The sequence below is a fragment of the Stegostoma tigrinum genome, chromosome 14, assembly GCF_030684315.1.
Source record: "Stegostoma tigrinum isolate sSteTig4 chromosome 14, sSteTig4.hap1, whole genome shotgun sequence".
Taxonomy (NCBI): domain Eukaryota; kingdom Metazoa; phylum Chordata; class Chondrichthyes; order Orectolobiformes; family Stegostomatidae; genus Stegostoma; species Stegostoma tigrinum.
Window position 1 is genome coordinate 58527118 of NC_081367.1, and position 19425 is coordinate 58546542.

Sequence of the window (19425 nt, forward strand, 5' to 3'; positions counted from 1 at the left end):
TGTGGACAAGCACCCAAGGTCCCTGTGTTCCTCTGAACTTCCTGTTGTCCTTCTATGCATTGAGTACTCCCTTGTCTTGTTCATTCTTCCAAAGTGTAGTGCCTCATATTTATCAGGGTTAAATTCCCATCTGCCCATCTGACCAATCTGTTTATATCCTCCTGTAACCCAAGATCTCACTGTCAACCATCCGGCCAATCTTTATTAGCTGCAAACTTGTGCATCCCCACCACCAACCACTCCCTACCCACATTCTCATTTATATCATTTACGAAAATCAGAAACAATCAGGGACCCAGCAGTGGGTCCTCTGGTATGCTACTGCACACTGAGTTTTCGTCACACAAACAACCTTCTACCACCACGCTCTGTCTCCTGCCACTAAGCCAACTTTGGATTGAAAAGAAAATGGTAGTCCTGATCATGGGATTGCTGGTGGGATCTTGCTGTGTGCAAAGTGGCTGCAGCAATTGTGACAATTCAGGAATACTTCGCTGGCTGCAGCGTACCTTGAGTCATAAAGTGCTATCAATGAGAATATTTTTCCTCGTTTACCTTCTCTGCAGTTGGAGACAGACCTGTTTCTTTAGTTATCTTCCATGTGTGCTGTCAATAGATGGAACACACTCATCTCAGAACTATGAAAATTTCTAAATGTTTGTGGTTAAACACAGTGTTTGCCAGATTCTGCAGCAAAGAAGGTTAAAAAGCAATTGTACGTGGATTTGTGGAAAAATTCCTAGGACTCTGTCCCTAACAGCACTGTGGGCCAACTCTCTACTTCTTGCTTGGGGTGTCCCTTGAGATTGAAGATGACTTCCTTGCACGTAGGGCTAGTGAGTGCACCTCCACACGCAGGCAAGCAGTAATTTCAGGAGGATGGTTCATCATTACGTACTTGAGCTTACTGGGCGGAACACAAAATGCTGGCTTGGCCACATTCTGAGAAGGATTCTTTTAAAATTCAGCCCAGTACCAAACATCTCACTGGGTTGATGATCAATATGTGCGTTAGCTAAATATGTAAATATCTCTAGAGCTGTTCCACAGAACAAACTCACTTGGCCTTCCCCCCAATATCTTTCTCTATTTCTGCATCATCCAGCAGCTGCCAAGTTTCTCCATTATCTGGAGAGGTGCCTCTGCCTTGATGAGTTGAAAATAAAATGAATAATTTGAGGACTGCCATTCCATCTTTGACTATATTCTTCACTGAGTTCTTATTTTCTTTCTTCTTCTGAAGAAATGAGCCTGAATTTTCTGTCCAGCATCATTTTATCGCTGTCATCAAGCCAGTTACATTGAACTGTGCAGAACTCACAACAGAAACAGGCCCTTCGGCCCAACAGGTTAATGTTCCATAGAAGTTGCCTCTGACCTACTGCATCTCACCCCATTAGCTGATCTTTCTAATTGTTTCTTTTTTAATTTTGTTTTTCTATCTTGATATTGAAAGCATCTTAGAAGTAAAAGTGATATTTTTCTTATCCAGTACCTACGTTGGTCAAATATTCTGGATAATCAAGAGGCCCACATAATCAATGTAAAAACACGCATTAAGTTGTAGAAATGAAATGTGGGGGTATACACATTGCTGTTATATTTTACTTACAGTATAAATCACTGAATGCAACCTTGCCTTAAATAAAGCTTACTGGCAGAGAGCCTTCTCAAATGCACCCTCAACTGACTACTCTGTCATTGCAGTAGATCACAGTATTTAAGGAGAAATTGACTCAAACTTGAATCAACTGTTGATTTTTTGTGTGGCCATTTTATTGAACAAGTATATTTATGCTGAGATAAATAAATTTAAAACATCATAATTTGACAGAATAATACAGTAAACTTTGCAGTATTTGAAGTGTATATTTTTTGCTGGTTAATTGAGGGTGCCAGTTAAAACACAGTTTTCTGTAAGAGTAATTTCTTCCTTGTGTGCTTATACATGTTCCATTCTGAAAGTTACCGCTGAATCTGCTTCCTCTACTCTTAGATATTGTGCAATTATGATTGAAATTCATATTAAGAAAAGAAAATTTTGTTGGCCATTACAGTTCTTTCATCAGTCTCCCTCTGGTTACTAGCTCTCCACCCAGTGGAAACAGTTTCTCCTTTTTTAATAAACGGAAGCCAATTTATTGTTTCTGAACAACTCCATTCAATTTCTCCTTGGTCACCTCTGCTATAAGGGGAACAATCTGGGTTTCTCTAGTCTCTTTATCATTAAGCGACATCCCTCATCTGAAACTGTACATGGGACTATAGCATCTTTTGTTTAGCATTATTGACTAGCAAGATCTCAGACCGTCTTGGTGCAAGGATTTTTCTTTCCTGCTGTGTCAGTTCTGGACACGCTGTGACTGCAGTTACAGGAACACTGTTCCATATGTCTCTGAAGAATGAACTCAGATGGGGGTGGGGAGGGGAGCGAGTGAGGTGAAAGTGTGCACTGACGTCACAGTGACATGCTATGTAGGACAGAGTCACCTAGGTGACCACTGGATAATTTATTTCCTGGTAATGTTAGAGATGCTGACTTCAGGGAATTGCTTGTAACAGTGGAAGGACAAAAGAGCATTAATGTAATCTTTCTTGTGTTGGCGGGAATGCAGTTATGCACCAAGTCTGGAGGTGAAATTTTTGCTGTGCAGTGTACTGTAGTGCCAAAGGACTGAGCTTATCTAGTAGGACAGTAGTTTGTACACTGTTAAGTCCTGCTGTTGTATAATTTAAAGACTGTCTATTCAAGTCCAGGTTGATAGACTTGAGCACAAAATCCAAGCTCTGAGTGCAGTATTGAGGAAATGCTGCAGTGGCAGAGGTCCCATCTTCAGATAAGGTATTAAACTGAAGCTTCTCCTGCCCTGTTAACAGATTCCACTGTACCCCTTTTTAACCCGCTGAAAACGCAACAAGTATTTTGCTTCCACTTAGTGTGCAGCTATTAGTCTTCAATTAAAGATTTGTAACCTAGATCATGATGAATGAAACAATTAGAAGGTTTTCTTGAGTGAATGACAAATTTTATGACCTATAAACTCAGAAAAAACATGACATTAAAGACAAGTTTTTTTAAAATGGAGAGTAATTAATACAGCCAAGAAGATTAAAAGATAAATTATTTTTAAACCTGAGATCATAGTTATTTACTTGTTGACCCATCACCCTAGCAGTGGTGAAGTTTATCAGTATCATCGCAGTCATGGTGAATGGTTTATTCTTGATTTACTTTTTCACTGGGTGCTGTCTTGTGGGATTATGAGAGAAACAAGCAGAGAGGAAGAGAGTGTGTCACCCACTTCTCGCTTACACATCCATTTTCCTTCTCTCTGTTCTGCTGTGCTAAAACTGCTACTGAAATGTGGTTTGTTATATACTCCCAAGTATGGCTCTATTGTCTTTCCAAGCTGGCTAACTGGCAGGTGAGCCTTCCGTCTCCCAATACATGAAATTATCATATAAATATGAATTAACTAGGAGATGTGAATTTCAAGACCGCTTAGTGATGCAAAGACGTACTGCCAATGTCACAGGGTTATAATCCAGAAATCCCATCTCATGTTCCAAAGGCATGGGTTCAAGTCCCACCACGGCAGATGGTGAAAGTTGAATCAAATATAAATCTGGAATAAAATGGTAGACTAAGGCTGGCCACTGTCAGTTGTTGTAAAAACCTTCCTGGTTCACTAATGATCTTTTAGGGAATGAAATCTGCTGTCTTCACCTGTTCTGGCCTAGATGTGACTCCAGACCCATACCAATACAGTTGACTCTCGACTGTCATACGCAGACTGTAGAACAGTACAGCACAGTACAGGCCCTTTGGCCCACGATGTTGTCAACCTATTATCCTAGAATCATAGAATAGAATTCTGAGCAATTAGGTATGATCAATCCCATGAATTATCTATTGATTAATAATAATTAAAGTCCTCCTGGGAATAAAAACAAAGTACGATGGATGCTGGTGGTCTGGAAATAAAAATCAGAGCATGCTGGAGAGACTCAATAGACCTGGCAGCGTCAATGGAGAGAGGAACAGAATTAATGTTTTGTGTCTGGTTTGACATTTCTACAGAACACTTGATTAAGATTGTGGAACCCCTATTTCCTTCATGTATTCCCTTCCTAACATCCACAAACAACAATAATTTGATCTTTTTTCTAACTCAACTCTTGCCTCCCCTTGAATTCAATCCCATCATGTGTGTCTGTCCCATGGAACCCACCAACTTGGCAAAGATTTCCCAATTCTCTTCCTTCAGATTAAAAAAAACTGAGGGAAGGCTTCAAATTTATTTTGCATACGAGTCTATTATATTTAAAAAGGCAATAAGGCCAGTTGAAGCTAAAAACAGACAATTCTAGAAAATTGCAGGCCATGTTAGAGAAACTAAGTTAATGGACTGGATGTTAAATGCTCCTTCAGAATGTAGGAATGTAGAATGAGGGAGGACCATTTAAAGTAAGGAATATCCGTCCACTACCATTCCACCCAGCCCTGAGCTGACCTTTATTGCATGCAGGGTGGGTGGTCCTGAAACAAATAGGTATAGTTAAATAAGTAAACAGATACAAATAGTTAATTCAAGCTTGATTGATACCCATATTATCCTGCCCATAACATGATATGGGTCTTTGGACAGTCAGGAGGAAGAAGGCAGCCTGTTTTACTTTTAGGGTTTTGAAATGATGGGGAGCGTAGTGGAGAAAGAAGGGGAGCCATCTTTGTAGGATGCTTTTTGCCCAGCCGGGGCATCCCTATCAGAAGATACCCACTTTCCTTCCTACCTGCAAATACTTTAAAATCCACTCTGCTGTCCCTGTCACCCCCTACTTCCTCAGACCACCGACCCCTGGCTTACCTGGATCCAGGGTTATATTGGTAACCTTTGAGGGACCCTCCTCAACTCCTGGCAATGCCCAAAGCCAAGCTCTGGTGTGCTGGGACTGTTGGAACTGCCAATCGGAGTGACCTGCACCTCCAGAGGAAAGGGACCCACTGCCTTGGAGGGGAGGAAACCCACACTGCAATAATGTGCATCTGCTGAGGCTGTGGGACAGATTTGTGATACAACTGCTGGCTGACTACCTGCCATTGCCCATAAATCTCTATTTACTACCTCAGACCTGTAATTGTTTTAATGAAAATCCTTGCCTTGTGAAGCATATTCCGTTCTCATCTGTACATTTTGTCTTATCCGCCCTCACTCATTCCCCTACTCATCTGTCTGTTTTGCACCTTCTCTCACATCTATTTGTCATGCCCTCTCATCTACAAGCTCTGTTTGCTCTTGTACTCCTGCTCGTACATGCTCTGTAGCACATTTTATTATCATACTAGATTATGGGGTGCTCAGTGCTCACTGTTGTTTGACCACTGTTTTATTTTTGGGGTGAAGATATCACTGGATAGATTTTCATTCATTGTCCATTAGAGGACAGTTGAGAGTCAACCACATTGCTGTGGAGTCACACGTAGGCCAGAACTGATAAGGATGGCAGTTTCTTTCCCTAAAATACATTAGTAAACTAGGTGGGTTTTTCCTCACAATTGTCATCATTAGACTCTTGATTCCAGACTTCTATTGATTTCAAATTCCAGCATCTGCTGCAGCAGGAATCAAACCCAGGTCTTCAAACGCTGTCTGGGTCTCTGCATTGGTAGTCCAGTGATAATACCACTAGGCCTCTCTTGCCTCAGTCCCTCATGTTCTTCATCTCATTTGTAAAGGTGGCTCACCACTATCTTAAGGGCAATTGGGAATGGATGGTAAATGCTGGCCTTGCAACTGACAATGTGCATCCTGTGAAAGTAAAAGAACTCCCTTGTTCTCATTGTGCAGTCTCTCACTTCCTTTCACACGCTTGTTCTCCTGCTCCCTCATTTATTTCCAAATGTCAACTCAGCTTCTTTTTTAATGTGTCAACCCTGTGTCTGAAAAATGCTCCAATGCAGCGAATCTAAAGTCAGCGATTTTCCATTTTCTGTCAGAGAAGGATTGTACAACTCCAAATGCAGGAAATGTATTTTGATCTAATTAAATCACTCACTACATTCAACTATTTTGAATTTCATAACTTAATTAGAATCAATATTTACATTTATTTAAATAAGTTAATGACTATATGCGTTTATTAATATTGTATGAATTGATTCCAATTATTAACGTAAACTTAGTCACTTTCTAAAAATAAATTTGTATTTAAAAATGGGAGAAGACCCTTCAAATCCTTAAGCTTATTCAATTTGGTTGTGATTAACCTGTAACTTAGCTGCATTTATCCACTTTGATAATACTATTACCAAAGACAAATTTGTCGATCAGTGATTATATTTTCAATTGATCCCAGTCTTTGCAGATTGTTTGGATCAAGAATGTTCCAGATCTTCTCAACCCTTGTATGAATGAGATTGTGCTAATGTTACCCTTGGATATACTAGATCTAATTTTATAGTTGGGCCCATACCCATTCTCTGCCACCTATATCAATAGTTTCTCTTTAGCTACCTTACTGACTCCTTTTGATCAGCTTAAATGTCTAAATTAGATTATCCTTCAATTGTCTACACTTGGGGAAATACAAGTCCAGTTTGTGCAATCTGTTCTCATTGTTAAGATATTTTAAACTCAGCATCAGTTTGGTGAGTCTGTGTTTCAACCCCTCCAAAGCAAATCCGTCCTCCTTGTGGTATGGCGTCCAGAGTTAAATGTAACTATTCCTGATCAAGTCTAACCAAAGATTTCTATTGCAGCATTACTTCCAATCCATTACATTCCAGGTCCTTTCAGAATGAAAGGAACTTTGCATTAGCCTTTTAGAAAATAAAGTAAAAAATTTATTAAATCTTCTGTACATAAACTCCTAAATGTCTACATAAACTTCACAGTTCCTAATTCTCATAGAAATTAGGTAAAGGAATAGGCCATTCAGCCCTTTGAGACTGTTATGCCATTCAGTATGATCATGGCCAGTCTTCTATTTCAATGCCATTTCCCAGCTTTTTCACCTTGATCCTTGATGTATTTAAAACCTAAAAAATTACTATCTTTTTCTTGAATATACTCTAGGACTTGACCTCCACTGCCTTCTGTGACAGACAATTCCACAGGTTCATCACCCTCTGAGTGAAGATATCCTTCTAAATCTCAGTCCTAAATGGTTTATCCATATCCTGAAGTTGTGCCCCCGGTTCTCAATTCACCAGTTATGGAAAATATCCTTCCTGTGTTAGGTCTATCCAGTTGTGTTAGAATTTTATGCATTTCAATCAGGTCCCCTCTCATCCTTCTACACGCAAGTGAATTCAGGCCCAGTAGAAATCATCTCTTCTGATAGTATAGTCCTGCCATCCCTGGTATCAGCCCAGTGAACCTCCAATGGCACTTTTATACTTTTTTACATTGAGAGACCAAACATTCACTCAATATTCCAGGTACAGTCTTACAAGGCCCTGTATTACAGCAGGAAGACATTCCTAGTTCTGAACTCACATTCTCTTACAAAGAAGGCCAATATACCATTTACCTTAATTGCTTGCAGCATCTGCCTATTTGCTTTCATTGTATGGAACACCCTCTACAAGTACACACAAACCTGCTGTTTGTCCACATTTCCCAATATTTAAATAATACTCTTCCTTTTTGTTTTTCACACCAAAGTGTATAATTTGATGTTTAGCCATGTACCAATGCATCTGTGATGTGTTTGCCCACTCTGTCAACTTTTCAAAATCACCTCAGAGTCTCCTTGTGTCCTACTCACAGCTCTTGGTCCCATCTTGTTTTGTGTCATCAGCAAACTGAGAAATGTGGCATTTGGTTCTGTCATACAGGTCATTTATAAAAATCCTGTGAATAGTTGGGGCCTAAGCAGTGATCCTTGTGGTACCCAACTAGTCATTGCTTGCCACTCATAAAGACCCATTTACTCCCACTGTCTGTTTTCTGTTTGTCAATCAATTCTCGCTCCATGCCAATATATGGCAATCCATGCACTTGTACTCTAACTTTGCCCTCTAATCTCAAATGAAAGACCTTTATCAAAAGCCTGAAATTCAAATACGTCACATCCACTGGTTCTCTCTTATCCATTTTACTCACCACATCCTTTTTAAAAAAAACAGTAGATTTGTTAAGTTGTTCTGAAGAAGGGTCTAGGCCTTAAACGCCAACCCTCCTGCTCCTCTGCTGCATGGCCTGCTGTGTTCACCCAGCTCTCACTTTGTTATCTCTATAGTAGATTTGTTAAGCATGATTTGCCATTTATAAACTCACATGGACTTTGCTCAATCCTGTTAATGCTTGTCATTTTTTAAAAAATTCTCATCTACTTCCTTGGATCCAAAATGACTATCCGCCCACTTCCTCATATCAAACGCCATCTGTCTATATCCATTTTAAGATGAGAGCACGATGACACTGTGTATCTAGTTTCATTTCAGCAGCATTCTTAAATGCTCTTTCATTGGTTTCATCACCTTTTTTGAAGGTTGACTGCTGTGAGTTTCCCTCTCAGTCTTTGCTGTTCTGCTGTTAAACGTTTCTCGCAGGGCAATGATATCAAGTCCATTGTACTCAACATCTATTTTCACCTCACTTTCCCCACCTACATTTTCTGTCTAGTTTTCTCTCCAATAACTACCTCTGTTTACTCTTTTCTCAAATGGTGCTACTGATGTATTGAGTCTTTGTCACTTCGTTGCGTAGTAATTTCTTCTCTTTTTTTAGACACTTTTTACACTACTGTGTTTCTCTTTCTGTCTGTGGAGGATATACCAAGAAGCTTTCTATCTTCACATCTGTACGTATGGGTCCTGTTATACCCAAGTCATGGTAGATTCAAGTTCTTGTTTCGAACCATCTATGTGTGTAGGGAATGAGGAAAGATATCACTTTAACCATTGAACAAAATAATCACAAGCCGGGACTGGAGGGTTTGAGATATAAAAATAGACTGGGACTTTTTCCCCTGGAGCATTAGAGGTTGAGGGGTAACTTACTGAGTTTTATAAAATCATGTGGGACATAGATAAGATGAATAGTTAAAGTCTTTTCCCTCGGGTGTGGGAGTTCAAAACAAGGAGGCGTATTGTTAAAGAGAGAGGAGAAAGATTTAAAAAGGACATGGGGGAAAACCTTTTTTTCAGTCAAGCTTTGTTCATCTGTGGAATGAACTGCCAGGGAGACTGATGGATATGTGTGTAGTTAGAATGTTTAAAAAGGCATTTGGCTAAGTTTGTGAATAGGTTTGGAGGGATATGGGCCAAGCACAGGCAGGTGGGGACTAGTTTAGTATGGGAAACATGGTTAGCATTGGTGGACTGAAGGATCTGTTTTCATGTTGTATGACAATGGCTCAACACAGGTATTTTCTGAGCCCCTTACACTCAGTGACCGTCTAGGCTAGTTCTGCACCTGCAAAGTGTCTTGGAATATACATTAATGTCAAAAGTGCTATCTTAAGGATAAATCTGTAAATAAAGAACAGTTAAACTCAAATTTGCTACTACGGGAAGTGGTAATGGTGTTGGGGGTAGTATACTGGTATAAAGGTTTAGCTACAGACGGATGACAGATTTGGGATAAGGGGGTTATTTTCAGAATAGCAACTAACTAGTGGAGTGTCACAAGGATCAGTGTTTGGTCACTGTTATTTACATTATATGTTAATGAATTGGATGAGAGAAGTAAATATGCCATTGTCAATATTGTGTGAAAGATTTTAGTCTCCTTGTCTAAGGAAAGGTACACCTGTGTTGGAGACATCCCAGCGAAGGTTCATGAGACTGATCTCGGGTACAGAGAGATTTTTATGAAGGGTGGTTGAGTAAGTCAGGCCCATATTCATTGGAGTTTAGGAGACTGAGAGGTGATCTTATTGAAGCGTACAAGATTCTGAGGAGAATTGAAAGGGTACGTGCTAAGAAATTGGTCCTAGACTCTCACAATATGAAACACAGAAGTAATCTCAAATCAAGAAGCTACCCAGTTCGGACAAACATGAGAAGATCTCGCTTCTCAGATCATAGTGAGTTGTGAAATTCTTTACCACAGCAAGCAATAGAGGCTGGATTGTTGAGTATACTCAAGGCTGAAATGGCCATGTTTTTAACCAGTAAGGGGATTGAGGACTTCTGGGGAAAAGGCATGAGAATGGAGTTGAATATCATCAGGTCGGCCATGATCTCATTGAATGACGGATCAGACCTGATGGGCAGAATAGTCAACTTCTGCTTCTACTTTCTGGTGTCCTGTGGCTCCCATGAAGGAAGACCTTGGCTTTAAAATGCTGCTCCTTGTTTTTAAATTCCTCTGGCCTTGCCCCTCATTTTGTAATCTCCTCCAGCCCAACAGTTCTGCACTCCTCTAATTTTAGCCTCTTGAACAACCCCAGCTGAGTTGTGCTCTCAGATTTCTGGTATCGTACCTCTCCACCTCACTTTCCTTGTTTAAGTTGCTCCTTGACACCTCTCTCTTTGACAAAGCCTTTGGTCATCTGTGCTAACATATCTTCACGTGTCTTGACATCAAATTTAACTTTTAAGCATCCCTGTGAGACAGCACTTTGAGATGTTTAAATAAGTTAAAGGTGTTTCATAAAAGGGACAAAAACAGAAGTTGCTGGAAAAACTCAGCAGGTCTGGCAGGTCTGTGAAGGTTAGAAAGAGTTAATGGTTCGGGTCTGGTGACCCTTCCCCAGTTCTAAGAAAGGGCCACTGGACCCGAAATGTAAACTGTGTCTTTTCCTCTGCAGATGCTGCCAGGCCTGCTGAGCTTTTCCAGCATCCACAGTTCCTTTAGTTTTTATTTCATAACAGTGAGTTCTTGTAGTACTACCTCTACTGATAATTCAGCTGTTTCTCCGCATGACTGAATGAATCCTGTGCTTAACAACCTAGGCCACTGATTATTTCTCTATTATTAATCCAACAATACTGAACTGCATTTATGTGCTGCCTTTAATATAGTGAAATGTCTCAATGTGTTTGACAGGCATGGGAGCAAACTAAAATTGGACACTGTGGCACATGATGCCACAGGACAGTTTTAAGAAGCATCTTGAAGTATTAAACCTCACAAGGGAGGGGGTCCGAGAACTGAATTCCAATCCTGGGCCAAAGAAGCCAAATTGTCAATAATGGTGAGAAAATCAAAATCAGATATACTCAAGATTCTGCTGTTGGAGGAGGACCGAGATCCTGGAGACCTGTTGGGTCAAAGGATAACACCAAAGAATGACGAGAAACTGCGAGCTCAACATCCCTGATTTCATATTGTTAGGGCACAGAAGGAGGCCAAAAGGCCCATTGAGTCTGAATGAGCACCTCTCCTTGTGCCATTGTCCTGCCTTCCTCCTGTAACCCTAAACATTGTTCCTTTCCAACATCACCTTGTCTTTCATCTTTGCTTAATTACTGTCAGCCTGGAAAGATATGAAGAAGACTCTGTTTCAGAAGAAATAATTCATTTGGTTTGCTTGTCTCAGTTTGTGTCATCACTTTGTGCATCTTTTTAATTCCTCTGTTTTCTTTTGCCCTAGGCATGGTGCAGAAGTTGGACCAGAAGCTTCCAGTTGCCAATGAGTACCTACTGCTCTCTGGAGGAGTCCGTGAGGGTGTGGTGGACATGGACCTTGAGGAGCTCAGCGTCTACGTCCGCGGGACAGATTACGACATGGACTTCACCCTTCTGGTCCCTGCCCTCAAACTGCACGACCGTAACCAGCCGGTCACCCTGGACATGCGCCATTCCGCACTCTGCCACTCTTGGCTGAGCCTCAGGCTCTTCGACGATGGGACCATCAACAAGTGGAAAGACTGCTGCACCATTGTGGACCACATTAATGGGGGTGCCAACTACTTCTTCTCCCCCACCCGCGTGGCCGACTGGTTTCACGATGCCATCGCCGTGGTGCTCGCCGAGATCCAGAAGAAGCCTCAACGCGGGATGCCGAAGGTCGAGAAAGTGGAGAGGAACGGCACGGTGATCTCCATCATCCTGGCCGTGGGCTCGAGCCGCATGCTGTACGACATTATCCCCGTGGTCTCGTTCAAGGGCTGGCCCGCGGTGGCACAGAGCTGGTTGATGGAGAACCACTTCTGGGATGGCAAGATTACCGAGGAGGAGGTGATCAGCGGTTTCTACCTGGTGCCAGCCTCCTCTCTCAATGGGAAAAGGGAAAACGAGTGGCGCTTGTCCTTTGCAAGAAGTGAGGTGCAACTGAAGAAGTGCATCTCCAGCAGCCTCATGCAGGCCTACCAAGCCTGCAAGGCCATCATCATGAAGCTCTTGTCCAGGCCCAAAGCCATCAGCCCATACCACTTGCGGAGTATGATGCTCTGGGCTTGCGATCGACTGCCCGCCACCTTTTTGGCCCAGGAGGAGTACGCGGCGGACTTTCTTCTCGGCCTGATTGATGACCTTCAACACTGCCTGGTCAACAGGTCGTGCCCCAACTACTTCATCCCACAGTGTAACATGTTTGAGCACCTCTCGGACGAGGCTGCTGTGCTTCACGCCCGCAAGCTGTCCTCGGTGCGCTCCGATCCCGCCGAGCACCTGCGCACCGCCATTGAGCACGCCAAGGCCGCCAACCGGCTGACCCAGGACATCCACCGGAGGGGAAGCGGCTCCGGCACGCCATCACCGTCCTCGGACGCTGGGTCCGGGGATAACCGGCAGCCAGATGACCGACTGGCCAAGAAGCTGCAGCAGCTGGTGACGGAGAATCCGGGCAAGTCCATCTCGGTCTTCATCAACCCGGACGATGTCACCAGGCCCCACTTCAGAATAGATGACAAGTTCTTCTGAGGCAAAAGCCAGGTGAGAATGGGACAGCCGTCCTGAAGCTGCTTCAGACCCTCCGAAAGGACCGATACCCTTAAATAGCGCTTTTGAGAGCAGAATGCGAGTCTGATAAGCTACAAATTGAATCGAGTACTGCCAGCACGGTGAAGACCAGGTCCGTGAAGATTTAGGCAAGTTTCAAACCTAACATTCAAACAACGGTTTTCAGTTTCCTCAGACTGATTTTCCTTAAGGGTGAAGAGGAATCTTCAAAAATTCAGTCTAAAATTGTTTCGTTTAAAAAAAGTGGAAATTGTCTTCCCAGCATCCCTCTCTGCCGAGCGATCATTCCAAAGCCAGCGGTAGAAACCCTGCAGTAGGTCAATGAGGATGGCTCCTGTCGTTTGGCAGAGATCAAGGCCTGTTGTAGTTTAAAGTCCAGGGAATGTCTTGGCATGCCGAGGACACCAGGAATGGGGCAAGGCTTAGAAGAACCGGTCTGCTACTTTCAGTCGGAATGCCACGGACAGAGTGCTTTAGGGGCTCTCGTTTATTGTTGAGATTCCATGTGTTTTCCATGATGGCGGCTGGACTGCAAAAACAATGTTTGCAAAGACTGAATTACGATAGTACGTTACTTCCTTCATGGCCTCTTGGTTCGTGAACTCCTTCACACTAACTAAGCTCGATAATGACTTTCCGTGAAGCCAACTGGATGGTTGGGATGGGAATTGGTCCTGTGGTGCCCAGGTCTCCACGCTGAATTGTCTGGTCACCTGGGCAAGCAGGGGCTCTGAAAGCTCTATGTGAAATGACTGGGTGAACTCAGTGAGGCTGGAATGGCTGAGTATCAATAGGAGGATGGGAGTGGGAAGAGAATTCAAATAACATGCGGTTTCTGATCAATTTCCTTCATCTTCATGTCTGCTGGAATGTATATGTACATATACAGCAGTTGGATGGAAACTGGATTGTGATGGCAGCCAATGTTAAATAGCCTACATTGATAAAATTGTTGTTTAGGAGGTGTCTTGCAGAGAAGAATCTGTGAATTTCAAAGGTGAGGGGTTTAGTGTAAAATAGATGGGGGAGGAAAGGAACTTAAGGTTCTTGTAAACTCTATTTCTCTGTAGAAACCTCTGCCTGAACAGTGCCATGTTGCAGCTTGTGAAGTATTTTCCCTATCCTGCTACTTTGACACACAGCAATCTGTGATACATTTGTCACTGTTGAGCCTTCTTGCTGTGGGTAGACCCAGAGAGTCTCTACAAGATTCTTGTCAAAATCCAGCTGTATCCTGAGCCTATTAAGAGAAATGAGGTGCTGTTACCAAGTTGTTAAATTGTACCCAGGAAATATTTATGTCTTAATCTGCAGCAATTGAATTACACAGTAACCGTGATTACTTCCTGGCCAACACCTTCTTGCTCTCAGTTCCTTCCCTTCTTTTAACGGAATTATTTCCCCGTCTTCATTCTTTATAGACCATGAATCCTTCCCGATTCGAGGGAACTGAGTTTTTATTTTCAAGCTGTACCACCTTGCCTTGGTAATTCTGAAGTATTATATAATGTCTTAATATCATCTACCAAATAAGGAGCTTCCAGGGACCTCTCATGCTTCTCCTGCTCTCTTACTATAAACATGGAATGAATGTGTGTATATGTTTTTAGAAATAGTCCCATTCCATTGATGTAAATCTTTGCATAAGCTGATGACAAATGTCTGTAGCCATTCCTTATCAGAGATAGAACTGTGTGACAGTCTCCTTGATCTTTGATTGCACAGTGTGGAGTTGGAGGAACACGGCAGATCAGGCAGCACCAGAGGAGCAGGAAGAAGTCCCGACCCGAAACATCAGCTTTCCTGCTCCTCCGATGCTGCCTGGCCTTCTCTGTTCCTTCAGCTTCACACTTGGTTATCTCTGACTCTAGCATCGGCAATTCTTACTATCTCTTCTGATCTTTGCCTTTGTTCAAACTGATGATTCTCCTCAATGTGCTCCAGTCCACTTTCCTTCTGCAGATGTTGGCTTCTGAAATAGAGCCACATTTGTAGACAGAGAATTCCTGTTGCTCTACGATGTTCTCTCTCCATCTCTATTACCGCTGGGCAGCAAATAGCCAAAAGGGCTGAAGTAATTCTTCTTGTAAAATAGCATTGTGGGTGGGAGGGTAGCAATGATCTTGTGCAATAATCCTGCTCCACTCAACAGGAAGAGATGTGGTTAGAAAGATACTGAGCAGTGAGTTAGCCAGGCAACTCCTTCCTCCTTCATATAAAACTAAGGAAGGGAGATGGGGGATCCTCCATTATCAGGAAGAAGGTTCTCTCTAGGTAAATGTGTATTATTGATTTTACCACTCACTTGATCATGGAGTACTCCTCCTCAAGTTCATTTTTTATTTTAAGACCTTAATTGTCCACTTGTTTATGTTCTTAGATATTTGGCTCTTTCAGTAATCCAGGATTGCATCGCTCCAAGCCACTGGTCCATAGAACTCAGTACGGAGTAGCACATAACATCCTCTGAAATGGCCTAGAGAGCCACTGCTTTCAAGGGGAATTAGAGATGGTCAATAGATGGTTCAAATTCTGTTATGGCCAATGGTCAAATTTGAATTCAATAAAAAAAAGTCTGGTGATGACCATGAATCCATTGCCAATTGTTGGAAAAACCCATCTTGTTCGCTAATGTTTTTCAGGGAAGCAGACTGCTATTCTTATTTGCTTTGGAACCTACATGTGAATCCAGACCCACGGCAACGTGGATGACTCTTAACTGCCCTCTGGATACTGAGGGATGGGCAATGAATGGCTGACATAGCCCGCAATGCCGTCATCCCATGAATGAATAAAATAAAACACTATCCTTGTTAGTGATGCCACATCCCGTGGAAGGATGAGGGAAGTCTGGGATAAATTACCCAGGTCCCGAACAGTTCGTTCTCACTCATTCACTTGGTGCAGTTTCTTCAATATACCTCTCCATGAGGTTGTTGATTTATTCACTAGGTTGGTTGGTTGATTTGCAGATGTTTCATTACCATGCTAGGCAACATCATCAGTACACCTCTGATGAAGCGTTGTCGGTCTATCCTGTTTATTATTTATGTGGGTCCAGTCTGATGTGGTTGTTGGCCTCATTTTTGCTTCTGCTTGTTGATGGAGTTTCAGGTTGAGTACGAGGCCTCTAGGAAATCCTGTGTGTGTCTTTGGTTGGCTTGTCCTAGGATCGTTACGTTGTCCCAGTCAAATTGGTGTCCTTTTTTGTGTGAGTGTATGGACCTGTGAGTGGCCAGTTGGAAGGGTTTCTTATCCAAGAGCCTAGAAGAACACAGCAGGTCAGCCAAGCATCAAAGGAGCAGGAAAGTTGACTTTTTGGGTCGGGACCGTTTTCCTGAAGATGGGTCTCGACCCGAAACGTCAACTTTCCTGCTCCTCTGATGCTGCCTGGCCTGCTGTGTTCCTCCAGTTCCACACTGTGTTGTCTCTGACTCCAGCATTGGTAGTTCTTTACTATCTCTTATCCAAGAGCGTGCTTTGGCTATGTTATTGTGGATATGTTTGGCTAGTTTCTCCTGTAGGGCTCGTCCTTTCTTTGTCTTGGTCTTGTGTTATTTAATGGTGATGGCTTGTTTCCAGTATTGTGGTCCTTTCTCGGCCATTCACTTAAACTATCTATATTCTCTTTTATAACCTTTTCATAACTTGCATCTGTCACCTGGGTGATGTTCCCATCTTATAGACATGTGTGTGATGTATGTGTACGTATGTAAATTTATAACGTGTAAAATATGTGAATACTATGCATCAAGTATACCAATATATATAGTGTACAGCATATTTATTGTCTGTGTGTCTGTATAGAAGTGAGCTCCAGGATTTCCCTGCCCCATTAGCCCCTCAGACTGGAGTTTGACTGGTTAAATGCTATGAATCGAATAAATCTGATCCCAATCATAAGACCACAAGACAGAGGAGCAAAATTAGGTTATTCAGCAGTATTCCTAGCTTCTGGCCTGCTCTTGTAGACACTGTTTAGGTGGTGAATCCAGTTGAGTCTCTGGTCAATGATAACCCCCAGGATATTGATTGTGGGTGATTTAGTGATGGTAACACAACTGAATGTCAAGGGGTGGTGGTGAGATTGTCTCTTATTGTTAATGATCAAAGTCTGGCATTTGTGTGGCACGAATGTCACTTGCCACTTGTCAGCCCAAACCTGGATATTGTCCAGATCTTGTTGCATTTGAACACCGAATGCTTCAGTATCTGAGGAGTCACGAATGGTGCTAAACATTGTGCAATCATCGGCAAACTTCCCCACTTCTGACCTTATGATGGAGGGAAGGTCATTGATGAAGATGCTTGGGCTCAGGACACTATCCTGAGGAATTCTCGATGTTCTGGAGCTGAAATAATTGACCTTCAACGACCATGACCATCTTCCTATGCGTTTGGTATGACTCCAGCCACCGGAGAGTATGCCCCCTGATACCCATTGATTCCAGTTTTGCCAGGGGTCCTTGATACCAGGCTTGGTCAAGTGCAGCCTTGATATCAAAGACTGTCACTCTCTCCACACCTCTGTAATTAAGCTTGTTTGTCCATGTTTGAACCAAAACTGTAATGAGGTCAGGAGCCCAAATGAAACCCCAGCTGGTCTTTACTGAGCACGTGCCACTTGATAGCAATATTATGTCACCTTCTATCACTTTACTGATGATCGAGAGTAGACTGATAGGGCGGTAATTGGCCGGGTTGGATTTGTCCTGCTTTTTGTGTATAGGGCATTTTTGGGCAATTTTCCAGAGTGTCTGGTAGATACCAGTGTTGTAACTGTACTGGAACAGCTTGGCTAGGGGTGCAGCAAGTTCTGGAGCACAAGTCTTCAGTACTATTGATGGAATGTTGTTAGGACCGGTAGCCTTTGCAGTATTCAGTGCCTCCAACCGTTTCTTGGTATCAAATAGAGTGAATTGGCTGTAGACTGGTATCTGTAATGCTGGGGACCACTGGAGGAGGCCGAGATAGATTATCCACTTGGTAGTTCTGGCTGAGGTTTGCTGTGCGTGCTTCAGCCTTATCCTTTGCACTGATGCCCTGGGCTCATCCATCATTGAGGATGGGGATACTTGTGGAGCCTCCTCTTCCAGTGAGTTGTTTAGTTGTCCACCATCATTCACAACTGGATGTGGCAGGACTGCAGAGCTTAGATCTGATCTGTTGGTTGTAGGATCGCTTACCTCTGTCTATCACTTGCTGCTTTTGCTGTTTGGTGTGCAAGCCGTCCTGTTTGGTGGTTTCACCAGGTTGACACCTCATCTTCAGATGTACCTGGTGCTGCTCCTATCATGCTGTCCTGCACTCTTCTTTGAGTGGCAAGCCCTTCATCCCTGGATAACAAAGTGTGGAACTGGATGAACACAACAGGCCAAGCAGCATCTTAGCAGCACAAAAGCTGACATTTTGGGCCTAGACCCTTCATCAGAAAAGGGTGGTCTAGGCCCGAAATGTCAGCTTTTGTGTTCCTAAGATGCTGCTTGGCCTGCTGTGTTCATCCAGCTCCACACTTTGTTATCTCGGATTCTCCAGCATCTGCAGTTCCCATTATCTCCTTCATCCCTGGATCTCCTTTAGATCCCCTCCATCACAAGCATATCTTTCCTTACATATGGGGCCCAAAACTGCTCTCAGTATTCCAAATGCAGTCTGACCAGAGCCTTTGGCATCTTTAGCAGTACTTCTCTGCTCTTGTGTTCTAACACTGTTGAATGAATGCTAACATTGCATTTGCGTTTCTAACCTTGTCAACTGAGCCTGCACATTAACCTTAAGAGAATTCTGAACTGAGACTCCCAAGTCTCTTTGTACTTCAGATTTCCAAAGCCTTTCCCCATTTGGAAAATAGTCTGTGCCTCTAGTCTTACGACCAAAGTGCATAACCTCACATTTTACCACTCGATATTCCAAGTGCCACTTTGACCACTCTTCTACCCTGTCCACGTTCTTCTGCTTACATCCTGCATCCTCAAAACTACTTGAGTCTCCGGCTATCTTTGTATCATTTGCAAGCTTACCAGCAATGCCCTCAGTTCCTTCATACGGATCATTAATGTATAGTTTTGGTCCAACATGGACACTTGCAGAACTCCACAGTCATTGGCTACCATCCTGAAAAGAATCCCTTTATCCCTATTCTCTGCTTTCTGCCAGTCGTAAATCCTGTAAACAAGTTAATACCTTGTCCCTAATGCCAGGCGTTGTTATGTTTAGCGGTCTCCTGTGTGATACCTTGTTAAAGGTCTTCTAGATAACCAAATAGATCACATCCACTGGCTCTCCTTTTGTCTGACCAGCTTGTTACTGACTCAAAAAATTCTAACAGACTCGTCAGGCATGACCTTTCCTACATGAAACTGTGCTGACTTAGCCCTATTTTGCCATGCGCTTCCAAACAGTTTGTAAACTCATCTTTCATAATGGACTCTAAAATGTTACTAATGGCTGTAGTCAGGCCAACCAGCCTATAATTTCCTGTCTTCTGCCTCCTGTGTTTAAACAGGGGTGTTATATTTTATACTTTCCAGTCCACTGGGATTGTTCCTGACTCCAGTGATTCCTGAAA

At 42.8% G+C, this 19425-nt stretch overlaps 1 protein-coding gene across 1 annotated transcript in view; it reads left to right on the forward strand.

Moving 5' to 3' along the window:
• Positions 1–16178, forward strand: part of LOC125457825 (nucleotidyltransferase MB21D2) — a 55271-nt gene extending 39093 nt beyond the window's left edge. Inside the window, exon 2 of the mRNA XM_048542466.2 lies at positions 11548–16178. Coding sequence (XP_048398423.1) covers positions 11548–12818 — 1271 coding nt within the window. The 3' untranslated portion in view covers positions 12819–16178. The remainder of the gene's footprint in view (positions 1–11547) is intronic.
• Positions 16179–19425: the final 3247 nt, after the last annotated feature.